We start from the raw sequence: 25,529 nt of genomic DNA, 5'->3' as shown, positions 1-25,529 counted from the left end.
GAACAGAAGAAAAACAATGAGAAGTGGAGCGCTATATCTACCTGCACTGCCTAGCCACACAAACGTTACATGCAGAACAGACACACAGGTGAGACGTGACTGTGGTGGACTCTACCCGGCCCAAAGCAGCCAGGTTCCCGTATTTGTGGCAGATGGCCTTTATTGCACACGTTACAAGAGATGACTTGGAGGGAGTCCTGTCAGTGGAATCACTAGTTAACAGGATGGTAGTCCTTTGGGGCCACAGGCATGTTGCTAACCTCCACTCTTCTTCCTGATTGGCTTTGCTTTCCGGGGCTTGAGGATGGTATAGTTTGCATACACTGTATACCAATCTGACAAGAAGGGGACATAAAATGCCCGCAGCAGCTTGGAAGATCTGAAAAACAAGGATGCACAAAAAAAGACAGAATTTTATCATTTGAGAGAATTTAATAATGGTATTGGAAGTGATTAAAGGAAATAAAATAAGTGCTATGGTGAGGGTTATATTTTATACAGGCAGCAAAAGCCTGTTATTTAGCTACTAGATCATGATAAAGACTTAATCAAAACCAAGTACCTTGTTATCCCCACCAAAAAGACAGTCTCCCTATCAAGCCACAGTATATCCTTCAAAATAGCGCTAGGTCTTCACTTTGCATTAGAATATACCATAGGAAACTTTCAGACCAATCAAAGGACTGTTCTTACTGTAATAAATTCTTAATGCCCAATGGTTTCTACATATAAGAAACTGTAGAGATGCCAAATGCTCAAATGACCCTGACCTGAACTTCAAATTTTCCTAGAGAGGTAAAGAAAACTATGTCCTAGACTTCTTGTGCATTGTGTTCCACCAATTCTTAAGTCAAAGAGAAAGTCTTACATATGAGCTCATGCCATGACATGTCCCTGGCAAGTTAAAAAAAAATAATATATATATATATATATATATATATATATATATATATATATAAAAAATATAAAATATATATATATATATATATTTTTTTTTTAACTTGCCAGGTACATGTCGTTATTAAAATATAGGAATAGATGAAAACCCGAATTTTTCATGAGTTTCTGAAGAATATGAAAAATACTTCACATTTATTGAACACTTAGCATTGGACAAGCACTAGGAAAAGTGTTTACACTTTTAAAGATATTATTTAATCTATCCAAAACCCTAGGAGGAAAGTGATATTCTTATTTTATAGAGGGTAAACTGAGGCTTACATAAATTAAATAAATTGCTCAGGGTCACACAATAAGTGACAGAGCCCTCATTCAAATCTAGATTTGATTTCTAGAGTCTGTACTCAACCACTATGGTTTATCCTGCATCCCAGGAACAGGCTAACAGGATTCATGACTTCCTCAAGATAACTGGCAGTGATAGTTTCAAATTCTCTATCAAATATTACCTCTTGATTGTGATTTCTGAGTCTAAAAATCCAAAGTTGGCCCAGTTACTGCCACCCTAAATGAGGAAGCTGAAGGGTGTTCATTGCCAGTCCTTTTCCAGATTCTAAACTTGTAAATGTCATGTCAACGTGGCATTTGTACTGGCAGCATATCCCTGGGCTTGGCAGACTCCTGCAATGCCTGCACACAATGATATCGTGCTTGGCATACACACCTCTTAGAGATTCTGCCCAACTGGGACACTGGCAGTGCTCTGTGCTCAACAGAGATGCACTTCACTTCAACAGCTAACAGCTCAAGGGCTGATAGAGAAAACAGGCTTAGAATAGACACACACGAGATAAAGCAGGGCTCCCACAAACAAAATGAACAGGAGGAGGAAGCACCTACCTCAGTCAAAAAGAAGTTAATTTATTCTTTCTGTCCATGCTGCACAGATAAGGGGAAGGTCAGAACAGAAAGCTGTAAGCTACAGCAAACTCCTGTAAGCTTAAATGTAGTAAAGAAAGGCTAAAACTAATTCAGTGTCATTTCCCTTCCAGTTGACTCCACAATAAAAGCTTCATTAATATAGTCAGCATATAATTCTAGTCGACTCAGTCCTTGGTATAACATTAGGGCCACTGGGCCCAAATTTAGTGTTTGACTTTCTTTTTGGAAAAATTCCTTACTATTTGGGAGGGTTGTTATTCCATAATTTTATTCTTTTAGAGTATTCAAAAAAACAAAGAGAAATTATTTTATTTTATTTTATTATTAGTTTCAGGTGTATAAGACACTGCAATAGTTAAACATTTACACCCCTCACAAAGTGATAACCTCCCTTCCCAAATCTACTACCCCTTATATATAGCTGTTACAATTCCATTGACTATCTTCCCTATGCTGTAGTCCACATCCCGTGACCATATATATATATATATATATATATATATATATATATATATATATAAAAACTATAATTTTGTCAACTATAATTTTATATATGTCAACTATAATTTTATATATATATACATATATATATGTATATATATATAAAATTATAGTTGACATTCAGTATTATTCAGCTTCAGCTTCAGGTGGACAGCGCAGTGGTCAGACATCTACACAGTCCATGAAGTGGTCTCCCTAACAAGACAAGTGCCATCTGACCCCCTACAAAATCTTTACACTATATACAAGAATAAATTCAAAATGGATCAAAGACTTAAATGTACAACCCAAAACCATAAAACTCCTAGAAGAAAATATAGGAAGAAAGTTTGCAGACACTACCCTTGGTAACGGAAGGAAGCAAAAGAAAAAAAAAAACATGTGGGATTACATCAACCTAAAAAGTTTTTTCACAGCAAAGAAAACCATCAATAAAACAAATTTGGCATTCTACTGAAATGGAGAAGATATTTGCCAACGATACATCTGATAAGGTGTTAATATCTAAAATTTATTTAAAAAACTCATACAATTTAACACCAAAAAAACAAACAACCCAATTAAAAATGCACAGAGGACATGAAGAGACATTTCTCTAAAGAGGACAAACATATGAAAAAATGCTGAACCTCACTAATCATTAGAGAAATGCAAATAAAAAACACAATGAGATACTGCCTCACACCTATCAGAATGGCTATCATCAATAAATCAACAAACAAGTGCTGATGAGGATGTGGAGAAAAGGGAACCCTCATGCACTGCTGGTGAAACTGCAGATTGGTGCAGCCACTATGGAAAACTGTTTGGAGGTACATCAGAAAAATTGAAAATGAGAAACTATACTTATTTTAAAAAACAGAATAAAACTCATTCTATCTTATAATTACCATTTGGATCCACTGTAACCTTTTATAAATTTAAGCTATATTATAGGATCTTAGTGGTCTTATTTTTTCCGGTATCTTAGATTATTTGCAACTATGCTTTAAAAAAAAAAAAAAGACTAAAATAACAAGAAAAAAGAAAATGATGAAATCATCAAAAAGGATGCAAAAGTAAAATAATCACTAGTATTACATTATCCTTCAATTTTCTTACTGCATTGCTCAGTGTTGAATCATCTTTAAATAAAGTATAAGACTGAAGACTATCTTTGTAGTCTGTTTTTCACTTTCATTGAACACAGTTCAGAATTCACATTTTTAAGTTTTCTGTCCATAATGGCAATGAGAAGAAAATTGATAGAGGAAGACACTTCACAATTATTAGACAAAACAGAAGATGAATGCAAAGAGACAAACAGCAGTACTCAAGATTCTAATGATGATGGTGAAACTGATCATATAAGCAAAATTTCAGACTATGTGTCTTCAGATGACAACATACTAGATGAATTTTCTCAAACTCAAGAACTGAGGAGTGAACAATATATTTCTAAGAACAAAAAGGAAATAAGGTAGTCTCATTCAGTTAGTTAGTCAACAAACAGGAAAGACTTCATCATGTGATATTTTGCAACAAGAACCTACACCATACTGTTATGCTAAAAGGGCATATGACCATATTCTTTCATCTTTTATGATGTCTATGTGCCAAGTATTATTTGATACAGTTCCTAAGTGGACAAATGCTGAAAGCAGGTTCATATACAAAAGTAGTTAGAAGGATATAGATGATAAAGAAAAAAATTCAATGGATTGATCATTTTTAATTGTTTACAAGTCTAAAAATAAAAATGTGTGAATTATAGAGCAAAAAAGATAGCTGTCCTTTCTTTGACAAAATTATGAGCCATTAAAGCTTTCAAAAAATTCTTTAATTTCACATTTTTATGATACAAGTGCAAGAACTCCCAAAGGATATAAGCTAGAACCTATTAAAGATATATCTGAAGTACAGAATCAGTATTTTCAAGATGGATATATTCCAGGTTCATGCATGACAGCTGTTGAGCAGTTAGTTGCATTCAGAGGTGTCCATTTCAAAACTAGGTGAATATGGAATAAAGATTTGGGGTTGCTACATTTAAATTATTATCAAAAATTTAAACCAAGTTTTCTTTTTACTATCCTTTTATTCTTATTTTTTAGAGTTTTCTACAAAATAACTAAAAATATAGAAACAAAATGTGTCTACTGGGCCAAGACAGTAAATGATGTGTTGACTATTTTTCCTGGTATGCTAATGGATCATACCAAGAAGTTCTAAAAGGTAATTTCAGAACACCATCTTGGGCTATACATGGGACATAGCACCAGTAAAAATACTGACTGAAATGGAAGAAGGGCCACTATACATTATTGTGGAATGCAAAAGGCAAGCTGAAACAAAGGTAAAAAGATAAAGCAGACTGGACCAAAATGTTTGCAATATATATAACAAAGGATTAATATCTAGAATATATAAAGTGTTCCTGAAACCAAGAAGAAGACAACTGAACAGAAAAAAACGACAAAGGATATGAACAGAGAAAAGAAATGTAAATGGCCAATAAACATATGAAATAATATTCAGTACTACCAGTAATCAGGAAAATGTAAATCTAGATATAATTTTTCAATACTCAGGTTTGGAAAAGTTAAACAGTCTGACAGTATCAAACACTGGTGAGGAATTAGGAAAGAAATTGCCTTTCTAAGTAGCTGTGGAAAACTGCACAGCTACTTAGAAAGGCGACTTTAGCAGTATCAATAAAAACAAAAATTATGCAGCCCCTATGATACAGCAGAGAACTTCTATTTTGTACTTTACACCATATTGTTTATTTTTTCTTTGTTTTACAATTTACTTTCCATGTTACAATAAAATATTTCAAACATATACAAAAGTAGGTGAAATACAGGGGGTGCCCAGAAAATGTATACACATTTTCTTCTTCTTCTTCTTAGTTTTTTGAAGATGTTATTGGGGAAGGGAAACAAGACTTTTTTGGGGAACAGTGTGTATTTCCAGGACTTTTTCCAAGTCAAGTTGTTGTCCTTTCAATTTTAGTTGTGGAGGGTGCCATTCAGCTTCAAGTTGTTGTCCTTTCAGTCTTAGTTGAGGAGGGCGCAGCGCAGCTCAGCTCCAGGTCCAGTTGCCGTTGCTAGTTGCAGGGGTCACAGCCCACCATCCCTTGAGGGAGTGGAAACCGGCAACCCAACTGAGCCATCTAGGAGCTCAGCGGCAGCTCAGCTCAAGGGGCTGTGTTCAATCTTAGTTGCAGGGGGCGGAGCCCACCAACCCTTGCTGGAGTCGAGGAGTCGAACTAGCAACCTTGTGGTTGAGAGCCCACTGGCCCATGTGGGAATCGAACTGGCAGCCTTCAGAGTGACCGGCGTGGAGTTCCAACCACCTGAGCCACTGGGCCGGCCCCTGTATACACATTTAAGAAAGGAAAAACTGTATCAAAATTGTAATATTCAGGGCAGCCAGTTAGCTCAGTTGGTTAGAGCCTGATGCTGTTAACAACAAGGTTGCCAGTTCGATCCCCACATGGGCCACTGGGAGCTGCACCCTTCACAAGATTGAAACAACTACTTGACTTGGAGTTGATGGGTCCTGGAAAAACACACTTAAGTAAAAGTTTTTTTTTAAAAAAGGTAAATTTCATTTTTAAAAAATTTGTAATAATACATACCAATCACAAAAGATGAATACAAGTCTCGTTTGACTTCTGCAATTACAAGAGGTGCTCAAAGTGGTTACCATCAGCGTAATTTTAATACAATGTTTACCTTTCTTAAAATGTGTACACATTTTTTTGGCACCCTCTGTATATTATTGTAATTATTCTTTAAAACCAGTAGACAAATTTTTATGTAAAGTAAATCTCAACTCCTTAAAATAAACAAATAAAACCCCTATGTGCTTACTGTATGTAGTACTTTGTGTGTTGGCCCTGAAAACACAAAAGTCTTTGTTCTCAAAGAGCTAACAATCCAGTTGGGAGAAACAGAATATGAATGATATGTAAACCATAACTTAGCATATAGTAAATACTAAACAGCTGGTACAGAAATTCAATGTGATAATGTACACAGTCAAAAGAGAAGACAAACACTGAGGGTTGCATAGGTGTAGAATAAGCATTTACTATATGTTATTTCATTTTATCCATCCAACATTCCAAGGAACTAAACAACAAAAGCAACTTCCCTATTCATAACCAAATCTATAGGCATCTCTGTTCACTCAGCAGCAACTAAAGAATCGCTTGAACAAAATGCAAACTCTTCCTCATGGCCTACAAAGCCCTAGGATATCGAGCCCTTGCTTACCTGTTCCACCTCACCTCGTGCCATTTTCCTCCTTGCCCCCTACGCTCCCACACTAGCCTTCTCTCAGTTCTTCAAAATTACAAGTTCTTTCTTACCCTAGGGTCTTTGCATATGCTTCCCCCCCTGCCTGAAACACTTTTCCACCATTTTTCTCATCATTAAGTCTGTATCATTTTTTATTCCTCATCTTAAATATTACCTTTGAGAGGTCTTCCAACCATCCTAGGAAACCACTTCTATCACTTAATCTCTCTCAGTGTACCCTGCGTGTTTCTTCATTACGCTTCATAATTTGTAATTATATATTTATTTGTTGGTGAACTTGTCGATTGTCTGCCCTCCCCACCCCAGATTTCTGGGACCATGTCTGTTTCATTTACAGTGTCTGGCACATAGTAAGTGCTGAAAAACAAAAGTTGGATGGATGGGTGGATGGAAGGAAGGAGAAGGGAGGGAGGGAGGGAGGGAAGGCTGATGAAGAGAGCAAAGGAGGGATTCTATACAAATGAGATATGAGTTCAATTCAATTCAGTTCAACCACAAGTGACTGACTGAGCCTCATGTCAAGCAGTGGGTTAAGTGCCAGGAATACAATGATGGACAGAGGGCGTTCCTACTCTCAGTGAGGAATTCAAAGTCCAATTGAATGTGTGGTGTGGAATAACCATCTTGCTAAGGACAAACATAGGTCTGACCTGGATTCATTAGGAGATCCAAGACGCATCCTGCCATTCTTCCTCAGTGTACAACAATAAGAAATTCAGCATCAAATTCTAGATAATGTGTTCAAGAAGCAAGGAGGCATTTCTAGTTAAGGCTGAACACAAAACGATATAAAAGGTGGGACGAAATATAGGAGAAGCTAAGAAGAATCTATTTATCACCAGAGCTTGGTACTAGAAAAATCCTTGTTATAAGATGAACCCCCTTTTCTCCTGCAGATTGTGCTTGTGATCTTTAATAGCATTATCTATCGTTAATACCTAAAGCCACTAATTTCTTCTAGAAGATGAAGTGAGGAAACAGTCAATACACACACCCCTGAGCTGGGATGGGAAGATTCTGTGATTTTTTTTTTTCAAACCAAAAGAACAAGTTGGGTTGAATTGTTCGTTTCTAACACTATAGCTACTGTTCTAGATTAATTTCTTTACCATCAATAGCTTTAACATGTTAAGCATGACTAGGCCTTTTAAATTGTTATATTGTATAATTGCTGGAAAAAGGAAAATCAAATTGGTTATTTGCCTTTGAAAAGAGCAGTTGAGCATTGGAATAATGTATGTGTACACATTCATACACACGAAAACACAGATCAGACTGAATCACAAATTAGAACAAAACTAATGCCTATCAAAACTCATACGACAATGCCTGTAATACTGTGAAATGCCAAAGGATTGTCCTAGGGAAGTACAGGCAGCATAATTTAAGGAGATGTAAAATATGTGCCTCTATCATGGCAACTGAAATACTTCTCCCAGTGAGCAAGTCACTCAAGTGATTCAAGGATGAAACAGACCTGGACAAAGCAATTGCCTGAATAGCATAATTAGCTGATAGTTCGGAATGTTTTTTAATTCAATTACCGGCCCTATTTATCAGGGTTAGGGAGCATTCTGCTGTGGAGATTTAAATCTGCTCTTGCTGACATCAGTGGAAGACAGGCTGCCAGTCCCTGATGTTGCCAGTTCAGCAGGCACAAATGGAAATGCTGGGTCAATTTTTCATTTTAAAAAGAAAATGTCCTAGTACTCAGTTTTTTTCTCTTTTTTTTAAAAATTTAATTTAATTTTATGTATTTGTTTTTTATTAGTTTCAGGTGCACAAAACAAAGTAATACTTAGATGTTTATCATTTATATCCCTCACACTGTGTCAACCCGCCTCCCCCCATCCACTATCCCTCTGACATCGCACACAGCCATTACATTTCCACTGTCTGTATTCCTAATTACTGTACTCCGCTTCTTGTAAGTATATACATATATATGTATATGTGTATATGTATATATATACATATATATACATATACATACATACATACATACATATACACACAAACTTGTAGTTGACATTCATTATTGTTCAGCTTCAGCTTCAGGTGTACAGTGCAGTGATCAGGCATCTAAATCATCCCTGAGGTGGTCTCCCTAATGAGACAAGTGTCCATTGGATACCCTACAAAATCTTTACAATATTATTGATTATATTCCCCAAATTAACTTTCGTAACCCCGTGGCAATCTTGTGGTTACTGACTGCTTTCTAATCCCCTCACCTTCTCCCTTACCCCACCCCCCCATCCGAAATATCCCTGTGAACCTGTAGTCACTGATTGCCAGTTCTCTTTCTTTTTTAAGCTAGTTCCTTCGATGCCTCTCGCTCTCTCTTGCACTTAGTTCACATTTCAGTGACAGAGTTTCTACATCCTTCAGCGCAGAACTGGACTTTCACAGCAATCTTCGGTTCTGAAGAGAATCTCAGAAATCCCTCAAGACTTAATCTTAGCCATAGTCAATGTATAGTCCCCTGTCAAGCATTTTGAGAACTGCTCAAAAAGCTGGTATGCAACAAAAATGTGACTGGTTCTTTAATATTCTTTAACAGAAAGTGGGGTGAGGGGCATTAATGGGCAATAAGCAATGCACAGGTGACATTTACAACACGAAAGAGAATGCACACAGGAGTTACATGCTAGATATTATACTCTACTAGAATGTCAGTCCCCTGAAGACAGAACTTTACCTGTCTAACTGCTGTATCTCCAACTTTCAGAACAGTCCCACAAAAAGTGCTCAATAGATTGTCTGTGAATAAATGAATGACTATGCCTTGACTCTTAAGTCAGAGCATTAGTTGACCTACCTCACTTCTGCCAATATTCATTTTCCACAAGGAAAAGGAAATATCAAAAATAAGATGAAGATCTTCTTCCTAAAATTTCAGTCCTAAAGCCATCAGGTAGAGCAAAATAGGAGTCTACAGTGTATGGAGTGGGAAGGGGGGTGCTGCAGGGGACCATGAGATGTTACATCACAAGTGCCATGTGGAAAGCATCCATATTAGCAAAGAAAATATTCATGCAAAAGGTCAAGTAACTTCTCCAGGTTTCAGTTTACACAGCATTTGCTCGATCATCATTACCCACATCACCAAAATGACACTTTATTTTCAGCAGGCATGCCCAATAGACCCCTGACATTCAATGAATACATTCACAGTTTTGACTATTTGGTAGCAAGTGTCAATACTGCATATGATTTGGAAGTTTGCTGAAGCATAAATTGGAATCACAGCACTAAACAACTGGTTTACAGAGTGAATCACTTCACTGATTCGTGGCCCTGGGTCAGTCTGACAACATCATAACCTCTTGACCAGTCACCTTTAGCCAATATTCAAAATGAGGGAATTGAGAAAGAACTGCTGTTAGGTAACTGCCCATTTTCTGACCTTCAGTCCCACTAAGGCTGCTGGGGAAATGCTCTTCCCCATCTTTTTTCCATCTGATAGCTACTTGGATGTGAAGGTACTCCATCCACCATTCCTGTAGAGCAGACACTGAACAGTGGTCAAGGTGTTTGCCCCTGCTCTTTGAACCCTCATTTGGGGTATGCTTCTGTGAGACAAAGAGTAAGTAGCTTTGGAGACCACAACACGTAGATGATTCTGTCAGGTTCTACAGAGATGAAAATAATGAGTATAACTTTAAAATAACTCAGCAATCTTTATTTTACTAAATAAGGGCATCAGAAGTTTCTGAAGAAATCCTTATTTCACCTTTTTTTTTCTTTTTCATTTTACTCTGGCATAAATCCAGTTTTAAGAATGTGAATTACATCAAATAATCAATATTTTCTGAGACCCTACTATGTGCTAGGAGTTGTAGAGAATCAACAAGAGATGTAGTTCCAACTCTCAAGGAACTTAGAATAAAGACCTCCGATGATGCTAGCTGCTGGGTCTAAGCTGGGTAAAAGCAGTGGTAGCCCTAAAGCATTGTATACACCCTTCAAATCCGTGAGTCTCTATAGTATGGACTTGGAGCACAGATGGTCTGCACATAGTCTCTTTCTACAGAACTAATTTTACAACAAAGGAAAATAAACTCTGAGCTTCAGAAAAACAGAAAAGATTTATCCTTCTAACAATAGCCAAGATATGGAAGCAACTGAAATGCCCATCAATGGACAACAGGAGAAAGAAGATGTGGTACATACAGTACACAACGGAATATTACTCAGCCATAAAAAATGAAATGTTACTATTTGTGACAACATGGATGGACCTAGAGGGTATTATGTTAAATGAAGTAAGTCAGACAGAAAGAGACAAATGCCGTATGATCTCACTTATATGTAGAATCTAAAGAACAAAACAAACAAACAAATAAAACCCAGAAACAGATTCATAGATACAGAGAACAAACTGATGGTTACCAAATGGGAGGGGAGTTGTGGGGCAGGGTGAAAAAGGTGAGGGGATTAAGAAGTACAAATTGGTAGTTACAAAATAGTCACAGGGATGTGAAGTAAAGCATAGGGAATATAGCCAATAATATGGTAATAACTATGTACAGTGCCAGGTGGGTACTAGACTTATCAGGGGGATCACTTATAAATTACATAAATGTGTAACTACTATGCTGTACACCTAAAACTAATATAATACTGAATGTCAACTATAATTGGGAAAAAAAGAGTCAGCAGATCTCAATGATTAAGCAATTGAAGAACACAATGAGCAAAACACCAATGTATTTTGAAGCCAAATCTAGCCTGGAGTAGCTCTGCCAGATGAAGGTGTAGGACAGTATCTGGGGAGAAGGAAAAAAGGCCCAAACTGATAAAGAAACAGAAAGTATGAAAGAATAATGAGCAGATAAAGAATTACAGAAGTAGGGCAACTTCTTCTTTACAGCTTGTCAGTATTCTCGGCATAGATGAAAGCGCTGGAGACACCACCATAACCGATGTGTAGTGAACGACAAGAGCACATCAGTTACTGGTTAGGAGAGAGAACTTATTCTACTCAAAGAACACCATCTGAAGCATGTTGAACTACTGGCCTGCCACCAAATTCTGCCATAGGGTGTAGTCTCCCTTTCCACCTGGGTAGTAAGAAGCTGCAGATGGAAACAGCCTGCTGGACTATTTTGTGTGCCATATGTCCCTTCTCTAGAAATCTCCTTTGAAAAGAAAAATTTCGGAAATTATCCAGTTTGAATGAAGAATGGCATCAAAAGAGCTGTGGTGGTTTTAAAACGTGTCCGTAAATTCTTTGACACTCCTCCCATTAACAGGGAAAGTCTAATTCCTCTCCCCATGAATAGGGTCTATTTATTTGAGTAGCTTGTTTTCAATGAACAGAATGAGGCAGGAATGTTACTGTGTGAACTCGAAGACGAGGTCATAAAAAATTAGTTAGCTCTTAAGATACTAGCTCTTGGAAGCCAGCCACCATGCTGTGAGGAAGCACAGGCCACATGGAGAAGCCACATGTGGGAGTTCTGGCCGACAATCCCAACTGAGATCCAGTCAACAGACAGCATGTGAGAAAACCTTTGAGGTGCCTCCAGGCCCGACCACCATCTAATGGCCAATGCCTAAGAAACCTGAGTAGCTGAAGAACTACCCATCTGAGCCCAGACAACCCCAGAACCATGAAAGAAAACAATAATACATAATTTTTGTTTTATATCCCTATGTTTGGGACAGTTTGTTACACAGCAATAACTGGAACAAGAGCTTCCAACCATTCACAGTGATTATTCCAATGGTCGTCTTATTATCTGCCAGACATAAATAGTTCTGTTTATGCTGGATTAGGGACTGGGCACACAATGGCTGCCATCAACCCAACTACACATAAGACCTAAGTGGATACAGGTGCCATGGGATCTTTACACCAAAGCTGCCAGATTCACTTCTTCGTGGATGCTAAAAGTAGAGTCCTAGTCTCAGTAAATAATCTCCATAGCAGCTAAAGCTCAATGGCCACTAAAAATCCTGTGCTGGGCACTGAAGGAATACAAGTAGCTGATTCTATCAGCACAGTCCCCACCGTGCTGCTGTCCTCTGGCTTGAAAAGGTCCCTCTCCTGCCATATCAGTAAAACGTGTTAACTTCTAACTCCTTACCTGCATCTATTCTTCATATATAATTAATGATTTTCAGGACTTTGAAATCCTGCCCTATGTAAGTCTCCCCAAATTATCTTAAGCCTTTAATTAAGCAAGCCTAAAATTCAGTTAGATGAGGTTAATCTGCTCCAAAATAAGGAAGAATAAAATCTCACAATACAAAAAATCAAAGGTGAAAGCAAACCAAGTAAGACAAAGGGACTTAAAATGAAGGAGGAGGGCAGCAGGCGGAAAGTGGCTGTGAAAAGCAGTGATCGTCAGGACCTCCCAACTTGTTTCCAAAGCTACAAATGGGCTCTGTTGCTCAGCAGGCCAACTCCAACATCCTAGAGAGGCATTTCCCTCCAGACTCCCACAGTCATTTTCACCACACTTAGAAAGGAACCCATCATTGAGCTGGTCATTTATTGCAATATTCTCCCTTCACTCCCCTCTAGGAAATCTCAGAGTACGCATCACATCTACCCTCTTTTTAAACTATTTTATACAAGTAGCAATTATAACATCCTTCAAAGAAAGAAAAAAATTCTCTTACTTTAGAAAGTACGTAACATGAGACAGCCATAGTGACAACTGTGTTTGGTTTAAAAAGTGATATTATTAACTAGTATAGATTCCCATATCCTGGGATAACCCTTTATAAAATTAGCCAAACATAGATATGGCAAACTCAGGGAGAAGTTCCGTGTTTCCACGAAAATAAGACCCAGCAAGATCATCAGCTCTAATGGGTCTTTTGGAGCAAAAATTAATATAAGACCTGGTCTTATTTTACTGTGAGACTGGGTCTTATATAATAGAAGACTAGGTATTATATTAATTTTTTCTCCAAAAGATGCATTAGAGCTGATGGTCCGGCTAGGTCTTATTTTCGGGAAAACACGGTATATGGTACCAGCTAAGGGGTGACTAGTAAATGGTTACTAAGATTTTATGTCTGTATCCTCTTCCAAACTAATTGGATCTGGGGCCTCTAGTCCTCTGATAAAGCAGAGAAGAAGCCTATTAAGAAGTGAATGATCAAAATGGTGGCGTGAGGTGACCTCTGGAAATCTCCCCCGGAATTTAAGACAAATCGAACAACTATAACTCCACAAAGGACACCCTGCACAGCAGACAGGCAAGACGAAGAGGTCCACTACTGAATTCACCTAAAGGTGGGCAAATTGCGCGAGTGGCAGAGGCGGGAAGGGAGAAGTGAGGAGATTGGGCCGCGCGAGTGCAGGACACAGACCTAGCTCAGTGCTCTGAGCTCCCTACATCCCGGAACTACCGCAGCTGCAGGAGAGGGAAGAACTCGGACTGCTAAGGCTCCGTTTATGGCCCACAGGGCTGCGGGGACAGCATATAACACGGCTAAACCCAACGCTCACAGCAGAGACCTCGGAGCAAAGACTGAGGGAAGAAGGCTGAAAATGGTGGTTTAAGCCCTCACTGCCGAGCAGATAATGGAAGCCTTTGGCACTGAGACTAGCCGCCCCCTCCCTACCCTCCCAGAGCTCGCCCCGCCCCCACCTGCCCAGTGCTAGAAGCAGAACAGTAGCAGTGTCAGATCAAAAGAACAGAATATTTGCAGTCCTGAGAACTATGATCTGCAGACACAGATTCGCATCCCAAAGAATTGCAGCAAAGGGGAGGGAGCTGCGGAAGCAGGACCGGCTGTGGTAGTGGTCACCGCCATTGCTCTGGGCCACCTCTCACAACCCACCCCACCCCTGGCCCCACCTATCTGGGAGGATCCCTGCAGGAGTAAACAGAACTACTGAAACACACTGGCTCTGAATCTGATGCAGGAAGAGCTTTGGAACTTCAAAAGCTCTCCGCATACCCACAGGGACACAGCGCCCTATAATCCAGGCGAACTGTTGACAGAGGAGAAGCCTGTCTCCCAGGGAATCCCCCTCATTGTGTGTGTGAGAAGCTGGAATAGTGCAGAGAAAACATAACACTACAGTGTGAGAGAAAAAAAAGGCTGCATTCGGAGGAAAATAAAACATTCTACCAACACGTACTGGAAAACAAAACAAAGACCTCTTCATAACAACCTGTTGCAGAACCCACACCTGTAGATGTCTAGGAGGATAAATAATACATCATTAATTGCCATGAATAACCAAGGCAAAAAAACAGCTCAGAAAGAAAATGAAAAGTCTCCACAAAATGAACTTAAAGAGATGGAAATATGTAATTTAATTGACAGAAAATTCAAGACTGCAGTTCTGAAAAAACTCAATGAGATGCAAGAAAACACAGAGAGGCAGTTTAATGAACTCAGAAAAACAAAGAACAATATGAACATTTTACCAAAGAGATTGAAATTTTGAAAAAGAACCAAATAGAATTTCTGGAGAATAAGAAATCAATAGAAGAAATTAAGAATGAAATAGCCAGCTTAGGTGGTAGAGTTGACCAAATGGAGGAAAGAATCAGTGACATGGAAGATAGAAACCTGGAAATGACACGGATGGAAGAAGAAAGAGACTTAATATTTAAAACAAATGACAGAACTCTACAAGAACTTTCTGACTCCATCAGAAAGAACAATATAAGAATAATGGGCATATCAGAAGGAGAAGAAAGAGAGAAGGGAACAGAGAATATATTCAAACAAATTGTCGATGAGAACTTCCCAAATTTGTGGACAGAACTGGACCCTCGAATCCAAGAAGCAAATAGAACACCTAGTTACCTCAATCCCAACAGGCCTTCTCCAAGGCACATTGTATTGAAGCTGTCTAAAATCAACGACAAAGAAAGAATCCTCAAGGCAGCCAGGGAAAAGAAGACGGTAACTTACAAAGGAAAGCCCATTAGATTATCATCAGATTTTTCAGCAGAAACTCTACAAGCCAGGAGGAAGTGGAACCAAATATTCAAACTATTGAAAGACAGAAATCATGAGCCAAGAATAATATATCCAGCAAAGATATCCTTTAGATATGAAGGAGGAATAAAGACCTTTCCAGACATACAGAAGCTGAGGGAATTTTCTAATACACGACCTGCACTACAAGAAATACTAAAGGAGGCTATTCGACCACCATCAAAAGGGACAATTTGTGGCAACCAAAACTCAAAAAGGGGGAGAGTAAAGGCCTGAACCAGAACATGGGAATGGAAAAAGTAAGCATGCTAAAGAAAATGGAATACTCTAAATATCAAGCTTTCTTCTACATAAACTTAAGTGTAACCGCTCAAAAAAAATCCAGAACTGAAATATATACTGTAATAAAAGAAAAAACAGAGGGAAAGATCATAGAAAACGAGCACACAGAAATAATAGAGAACAACAAAAAGGCAAAGAAACAATGGAGACACAGCCTTACCAGAAAACTAAAGATAGAATGACAGGAAATCCTCACATATCTATAATGACCCTAACTGTAAATGGACTGAACTCACCTATACACAGGCACTGAGTTCCAGCTTCGATCTGATAACTAACCCCAACCATATGCTCTCTCCAAGAGACACATCTCCCCTACAAGGACAAGCATAGACTCAAAGTGCAAGGGTGGAAATTGACACTCCAAGCAAATGGTACCCAGAGAAAATCAGGTGTAGCCATAATGATATCAGATGAAACAGACTTCAAGGTGAAAGAGATAACAAGAGACAAAGATGGACATTTCATAATGGTGAAGGGACTGTACAACAAGAAGACATAACAGTCATCAATATTTATGCCCCCAATCAGGGAGCACCAAATACCCCAAGCAACTCCTAACAGAACTAAAGGGAGAAATTGACCAAAACACAATTATACTAGGGGACTTAAATACATCATTGACAGCTATGGATAGATCATCCAAACAGAAAACAATTAACGAAATAGTAGCCCTAAATGACACATTAGATGAAATGGACATAATTGACATTTATAGAGCACTTCATCCTAAAACATCAGACTATACATTCTTTTCTAGTGTACATGGAACATTCTCAAGGATAGACCATATATTGGGACATAAAATCAGTCTCAACAAATTTAAGAAGATTGAAATCATACCATGCATATTCTCTGATCACAAGGCTTTGAAATTGGATATCAACTGTAAAAAGAAAGCGGAAAAACACAAATACATGGAGATTAAACAACATACTTTTAAAGAAGGGCTGGGTCAAAGAAGAAATTAGAGGAGAGATCAAAAGATACATAGAAACAAATGACAATGAAAATACATCCTACCAAAATTTTTGGGATGCAGCAAAAACAGTTTTAAGAGGAAATTTATCTCATTACAGGCCTATCTCAAGAAACAAGAAAACTCCCAAATAAATAACCTCATGTTACACCTTAAAGAACTAGAAAAAGAAGAACAAGTAAAACCCAAGGTCAGCAGAAGAAAGGAAATAATAAAAATTAGAGCAGAACTAAATGAAATAGAGAACAAAAAGACAATAGAAAAAATTAATGTGACAAAGAGCTGGTTCTTTGAAAAGATTAACAAAATTGACAAACCCTTCGCTATACTTACTAAGATAAAAAGAGAAGACACTGATTAACAAAATCAGAAACGTAAAAGGGGAAGTTATCACGGACACCACAGAAATACAAAGGATCATCCAAGAATACTATGAAGGACTATATGCCACCAAATTCAACAACCTAGAAGAAATGGACAAGTTCTTAGAAACATATAGCCTTCAAGGCTGAACCATGAAGAACTGGAAAATCTAAACAGACCGATCACCAATGTGAAATTGAATCAGTCATCCAAAACCTTCCCAAAAGCAAAAGTCCGGGACCAGATGGCTTCACTAGTGAATTCTACCAAACCTTCAAAGAGGATCTAATACCAATTCTGCACAAACTCTTCCAAAAATTGAAGAAGAGACAGTACTCCCTAACTCATTTTATGAGGCCAACATTACCCTGATACCAAAACCTGGTAAGGACAGCACAAAAAAGAAAACTACAGACCAATATCTCTAATGAATACCGATGCAAAAATCCTAAATAAAATTCTAGCAAATCGAATACAACAATGCATTAAAAAGATTATTCATCACGACCAAGTGGGGTTCATCCTCGGGCACAAGGATGGTTCAACATCCATAAATCCATCAATGTGATACATCACATAAACAAAATAAAGGACAAAAATCATATGATTATATCAATTGATGCAGAAAAGCATTTGACAAGATACAACATCCATTTATGATTAAAACACTTAATAAAATGGGTATAGAAGGAAAATACCTTAACATAATAAAGGCCATATATGACAAGCCCTCTGCTAATCTCATAATTAATGGAGAAAACTGAAGCCCTTTGCTCTACGTTCAGGAACACGACAGGGATGTCCCCTATCACCTCTGCTTTTCAACATAGTGTTAAAGTCCTTGCCAGAGCAATCAGGCAAGAGAAAGAAATAAAAGGCATCCAAATTGGGAATGAAGAAGTTAAATTATCACTCTTGCAGATGACATGATGCTATATATAGAAAACCCTAAAGACTCCACCAAAAAGCTATTAGAAACAATCAACGAATACAGTAAAGTTGCGGCTACAAAATCAACGCACAAAAGTCCATTGCCTTCCTATATACTAACAATGAAATCTCAGAAAAGAAATAAAAAACAATTCCTTTTGCAATTGCAGCAAAAAGAATAAAATACCTAGGAATAAACTTAACCAAGGATGTGAAAGACCTATATGCTGAAAACTATAAGACATTTTTGAAAGAAATTGAAGAAGACACATAGAAATGGAAAGACATTCCGTGCTCATGGATTGGAAGAATCAACATAGTTAAAATGGCCATAGTACCCAAAGCAATATACAGATTCAATGCAATCCCCATCAAAATCCCAATGGCATATTTTAAAGAAATAGAACAAAAAATCATCAGATTTGTTTGGAACCACAAAAGACCCCGAGTAGCCAAAGCAATCTTAAGAAAAAAGAACTATAATGGAGGTATCACACTTCCTGACTTTGGCTTGTACTACAGGGCTACAATAATCAAAACAGCATGATATTGGCAGAAAAACAGACACATAGACCCATGGAATAGAATTCAGAACCTAGAAATAAAACCACATAAATATGGACAGATAATTTTTGACAAAGACGCTGAAAACATACAATGGAGCAAAGACAGCCTCTTCAATAAATGGTGGTGGGGGGATTGGATAGCCACGCAAAAGAATGAAACTGGACTGCTATTTGTCACCATGTACCAAAGTTAATTCAGATTGGATCAAAAAAGTAAACCCAACCATATGCTGTCTCCAAGAGACACATCTCAGCTACAATGACAGGCACAGACTCAAAGTGAAAGGGTGGAAACTGACACTCCAAGCAAATGGTATCCAGAGAAAACCAGGTGTAGCCATAATTATACCAGATGAAACAGACTTCAGGGTGAAAAAGGTAACAAGACACGAAAGTGGACATTTCATCATGATAAAGGGGACAACAAGAAGACATAACAGTCATCAATATTTATGCCCCCAACCAGGGAGCACCGAAATATACCAAGCAACTACTAAGAACTAAAGGGAGAAATTTACCAAAACACAATTATACTAGGGGACCTAAATACATCATTGAGAGCTATCGATATATCATCCAAACAGAAAATAAATAATGAAATAGCAGATCTAAATGACACATTAGATGAAATGGACATAATTGACATTTATAGAGCACTTCATCCTAAAACATCAGACTATACACTTTTTTCTAGTGGACAGGGAACATTCTCAAGGATAGACCATACATGGGGAAATAAAACTAGACTCAGCAAATTTAAGAAGACTGAAATCATACCAAGCATATCCTCTGATCACAAGGCTTTGAAATTGGATATCAACTGCAAAAAGAAAGCAGGAGAAAACACAAATACATGGAGATTAAACAACATCCTCTTAAAGAATGACCAAGTGAAAGAAGAAATTAGAGGAGAGATCAAAAGATGCATAGAAACAAATGAGAATGAAAATACATCCTACCAAAATTTTTGGGATTCAGCAAAAGCAGTTTTAAGATGGAAATTTATACCATTACAGGCCTATCTCAAGAAACAAGAAAAATCCCAAATAAATAACCTCTCGTTACACCTTAAAGAACTAGAAAAAGAAGAACAAATGAAACCCAAGGTCAGCATAAGAAAGGAAATAATAAAAATCAGAGCAGAATTAAATGAAATAGAGAACAAAAAAACAATAGAAAAAATTAATGTGACAAAGAGCTGGTTCTTTGAAAAGATTAACAAAATTGACAAACCCTTGGCTAGACTCACTAAGATAAAAAGAGACAAGACACTAATAAACAAAATCAGAAATGAAAAAGGGGAAGTTATCACGGATGCTACAGAAATACAAAGGTTCATCCAAGAATACTGCAAAGGACTACATGCCACCAAATTTAATAACCTAGAAGAAATGGACAAGTTTTTAGAAACATATAGCATTCCTAGGCTGAACCATGAAGAATTGGAAACCAGACCGATCACCAGCAACGAAATTGATTCAGTCATCCAAAATCTTCCCAAAAGCAAAAGTCTAGGACCAGATGGCTTTACTACTGATTTCTACCAAAACCTTCAAAGAGGATCTAATACCTGTCCTATTCAAACTCTTCCAAAAAATTGAAGAAGAGACAATACTCCCTAACTCATTTTATGAGGCCAACGTTACCCTGATACCAAAACCAGGTAAGGATAACACAAAAAAAGAAAACTACAGACCAATATCTCTGATGAACACAGATGCAAAAATCCTAAACAAAATTCTAGCAAATCGAATGCAACAATGCATTAAAAAGATTATTCATCACGACCAAGTGGGGTTCATCCCCGGGGCACAAGGATGGTTCAACATCCGCAAATACATCAATGTGATACATCACATAAACAAAACAAAGGACAAAAATCATATGATTATATCAATTGATGCAGAAAAAGCATTTGACAAGATACAACATCCATTTATGAATAAAACACTTAATAAAAATAGGTATAGAAGGAAAATACCTTAACATAATAAAGGCCATATATGACAAACCCTCAGCTAAACTCATAATTAATGGTGAAAAACTGAAGCCCTTTGCTCTACATTCAGGAACACGACAGGGCTGTCCCCTATCACCTCTGCTTTTCAACAGAGTGTTGGAAGTCCTTGCCAGAGCAATCAGGCAAGAGAAAGAAATAAGAGGCATCCAAATTGGGAATTAAGAAGTCAAACTGTCACTCTTTGCAGATGACATGATGCTATATGTAGAAAACCCTAAAGACTCCACCAAAAAGCTATTAGAAACAAGCAACGAATAACAGTAAAGTTGCCGGCTACAAAATCAACGTACAGAAGTCCATTGCATTCCTATATACTAACAATAAAATCTCAGGAAAAGAAATTAAAAAAAAACAATTCCTTTTGCAATTGCAGCAAAAAGAATAAAATACCTAGGAATAAACTTAACCAAGGATGTGAAAGACCTATATGCTGAAAACTATAAGACATTTTAAAAAGAAATTGAAGAAGACACAAAGAAATGGAAAGACATTCCGTGCTCATGGATTGGAAAAATCAATATCGTTAAAATGGCCATATTACCCAAAGCAATATACAGATTTAATGCAATCCCCATCAAAATCCCAATGGCATTTTTTAAAGAAGTAGAACAAAAATCATCAGATTTGTTTGGAACCACAAAAGACCCCGAATAGCCAAAGCAATCTTAAGAAAAAAGAACAGTGCTGGAGGTATCACACTCCCTGACTTTAACCTGTACTATACGGCTACAATAATCAAAACAGCATGGTATTGGCAGAAAAACAGACATAGACCAATGGAATAGAATTGAGAACCCAGAAATAAAACCACATAAATATGGACAGATAATTTTTGACAAAGAAGCAAAAAACATGCAATGGAGAAAAGACAGCCTCTTCAATAAATGGTGCTGGGAGAATTGGATAGCCACGTGCAAAAGAATGAAACTGGACTGCTATCTGTCACCATGTACCAAAATTAATTCAAAATGGATCAAAGACTTAAGCATAAGACCTGACACAATAAACTGCATAGAAGAAAACATAGGTGCTAAACTTATGGACCTTGGGTTCAAAGAGCATTTCATGAGTTTGACTCCAAAGGCAAGGGAAGTAAAAGCTAAAATAAATGAATGGGACTATATGAAACTTAAAAGCTTCTGCACAGCAAAAGAAACCATCAACAAAATACAGAGGCAACCAACTGAATGGGAAAAGATTTTTGCAAACAGTGCCTCCAAAATATACAAGGAACTCATGCAACTCAACAACAAAAAAACAAACAACCCAATTGAAAAATGGGCAGACGACCTGAAGAGACATTTCTCCAAAGAGGACATACAAATGGCAACTAGACATATGAAAAAATGCTCAACATCACTAATCATCAGAGAAATGCAAATCAAAACCACAATGAGATATCACCTAACCCCAGTCAGAATGGCTATCATCAACAAGACAAATAGTAACAAGTGTTGGAGAGGCTATGGAGAAAAAGGAACCCTCACCCACTGTTGGTGGGAATGCAGACTGGTGCAGCCGTTATGGAAGGCAGTGTGGAGGTTCCTCAAAAAATTAATATTCTAATTAACTCAGAAAGTTATTGCTTACTGAAGATTTAAAATATTTTTAAAATATGGATATTTTATGTTACATTTTGTTAAATTGCTAATAACAAATTGAGCAATTTTGGTAATAAACATAATTCAATCTCATTTATAAAAAAAAAAAAGAAGTGAATGGATGAGCATGTGGGCTACCATTCTCCCAAATAGGCAAACAACATTTCGCCCTATTAGTGAGTCCTTGTCCACCAGTCCAACAATAAAGGCCTTGCTTATCTTCCAAGAATTTCAACAGAAAACAAGCCTCTTCACGTATTCATAGATACTCAGAATCCCTCAATTTGCCAATCACAATAATGTCCTAGCAGTCTCTAGGTGGCTTCGTCTGGAGTTGAGTCTCCACTGACACACACCCTCAGAGGAGGATTTTTCAGGTGCCAGTACAGGACTGTCTTCAAACTGTTCTGATTGCTTCCCTTTCAGACAGTTGAGACCTAATCCCAGGAATGGGTCTGAAATGAAAAAATGACCAAGGAATGCCAGCAAATGAAATCAAATAAGTAAACTATGAGCAAATCCACATAGGAAACATGAACTGTGGGTCAAAAGAACTGTATCTATGTGCTTCATTCTCCTGTCCTGCTGATCACATTAAAGCAGGATGATTACACATCTCAATTTTCCCAGGGCATGGCCAGTTTACTTTCAAAAATGTTCTGCTTTGGACGATATATTATAGATCACTTTACCTAAAAGCAAATTTAAACCAGCCAAAGGGATAAATTAAAGTTTTCTTTATTGACCTTCAGGCCCCTCATCCAATGGGCTTCTTTCATCTTGTGCTCATGATTTCGTCTCCCTGAATTACATAAGTGATTCTTCCCTCTTCACCACTGGTACAAATCCTCCTTTTCCTTCAAGCCTCAGCCGAAGGTCCTTCAGGAAGCCTTCTCCGTGTACTCTAACCTCCATAGATCTCTCCTTTCTTTGACCTTCCAGCACATCATTTGGCACCCTCTGAGAGTTTAACACTAGTTTCAAGTTGTTTTCGTATGTGTAACTACAACAGTTGTAAGTTATTCAAGGAGAATATCTATGTCTAATTACTTTTTTAATACCCCTTATACACATAATCTAGCTCTGTGACAAGGACATAATAGCTATTCAATAAATATTTTATTTCCAAACCTGCCTAACCAGCTGGCTTGAGGACATAACAAGAAGAGTCCAGGTACCTCCCACTGCTGAATCCTTCTCTCACAGCACCCTGTACTTTTCCTTTAAAGCACTTAACACAGGTTGTAATTATATGTTAATTTGTATAGTTTTTGTTTAATGTCAGCCTCCTCGTTATACTGTAAGGTCCAAGAGGACAGGACGTTTGTGTGTCTGTTCAGTACTATATACTTAAGATCCATCACAGTGCCTAGCAGTGTTCAAAAAAAATCTGCTGATTGGATGGATGTTAGATGCGCAGACAGGTGGATAATGGAAAAAGAAAAATGATCTCGAAGTGATTTATAAAGAAAGCAGAAACTTAAATTGTAGGGACTTAAACATTTGAGAAATGAACCTGCTTACATTTCTGAAAAGGTCATGTGGTGGTATGTCACAGGCGTATTAAAACCTCCTTTCCTCAGAAAGAGCTAGAATAGCTAGGCCTGCGGCCCCATCCTATCTAGGATCTGAGACATGAGTGACCATTTCATGGGGATGGTATCATTATTTCTCCTTGTTATATAGATTGCTAAAATACAAAAACCATTGTTTCAAGAAGACAGACGAAACCTAACAGCCCTAGTGAATAGGCTCAAAGGCACTCAAGGACCAACCAAGCTCCCAAGAGCATTTCATGCATCGCTTCAGAGTTGACAGCTCTGAAGCACACAGCACAACCTAACTTAATTGACCCAAAATCAGCAACATGAGATGTGCTGACAGTTATGAATTGGTGTGGCAAACTGGGCTGTACAATTGCTATTTTTATAGTTAGATCAATATATATACACTATAAAATACTGAGGAAGAGAAATATAAAGAAAATCAGCATAATATTGGAACCCTAGGCAGACTGCTAATTAATTGAAAGGCCTGACATATGCTTTAGAATTGAAAAACACTCATATTTCTGCTCTCATTTAATCCTTACAACATTACCATATAGTAAATAAAATATTATCTCTTTTTTACTTATTTATGGAAATTTGGGAATCAGAGAGGGACAACCAGCAAGTAGCCAAGATAAAATGCACGTGTCTTCTGACCCCAGGCTCATTTCACTACACTTTGCACACCTTCAAGTGAACTGCACCTTTCAGTTCTTAAACCAACTGATTTCTTTCTTCCTCAGCATATGATCATGACAAGAATGCCAATTTATGGGAAATTAGTACAGTGTATGGGAAATGAAAAGCCTCTAACGGCATTTCCTGGTACCCCTCTCCATCCCTCCACCTACACTAGAAGTGTGCTCAGTGGGTGAATGGGAAACGAAGCAGCAGCAGGGTGTCCAGGACGTACAACGAAATAACCCTAGAGTCTGATCTCTCTCGGAAGTTCTGCTCAACTGGCAAAAAAGCTTCTGCTCTAGCTGGGACCAGCCCAGCTGGAGAAAGCAAACCATAACAATAACTAGTATCACATTTCTAATATAGCAAAGGAAAATTTTAAAAGCTTGACACAGGGCACTGGGGAAAGTCGTGGATTTCCGGGATCTAAAATTTGGCCTCATCTTTCTCTGAAACAATGAGCCCCCTGAGTCTATCCCTTACTTCGCAGTTGAGGTCACTCCCTCATTACCTTTCATCTAGTCAATTAACACAGCCTTCTAACTTGTTTCCACGCCTGCAACTTGCCCTCCTTTCAGTCCCCCTCCCACACAATGCACTCTTCAGATGGCATTTCCTCTTGAAACCTTCCTTGGTTCCTCCCAGCCTAGCCCTTTTGGCATTACCCCTCCCTCCTATGCTGCAATAGCACTCCTCAGAACTACAGTGTATCTCCCCACATATACTAAAACTCCCCAAGGCAGCATCTTGTCTGCACAGTCTAAAGTCTTAGATGTAGAATATGTTCAATAAATGTTTATCAAATTGATCCAGTTATGCTTTATTTCTGCCCTTAAAATCTAGCTTGTTAGGGAAGCAGGATATTCAGTGGGGAACAGCAAGTATGTTTTCTGGGAGAGGCACTCCTATTTCATAGTCTCCCAAT

General features: G+C 37.9%; 1 protein-coding gene across 5 annotated transcripts in view; it reads right to left on the bottom strand.

Annotated features, from left to right (window-relative positions):
• ALG9 (ALG9 alpha-1,2-mannosyltransferase) overlaps positions 1-25,529 on the bottom strand; it is a 98,549-nt gene that overhangs the window by 3,134 nt on the left and 69,886 nt on the right. For all 5 annotated transcript variants that reach the window (XM_019715285.2, XM_019715284.2, XM_019715286.2 and 2 more), the window contains one exon: positions 261-379. In XM_019715285.2, the coding sequence (XP_019570844.2) occupies positions 261-379 (119 nt within the window). The remainder of the gene's footprint in view (positions 1-260; positions 380-25,529) is intronic.

Source organism: Rhinolophus sinicus, linkage group LG06, assembly GCF_036562045.2.
Source record: "Rhinolophus sinicus isolate RSC01 linkage group LG06, ASM3656204v1, whole genome shotgun sequence".
NCBI lineage: Eukaryota > Metazoa > Chordata > Mammalia > Chiroptera > Rhinolophidae > Rhinolophus > Rhinolophus sinicus.
This window is presented reverse-complemented; position numbering and strand designations above follow the sequence as displayed.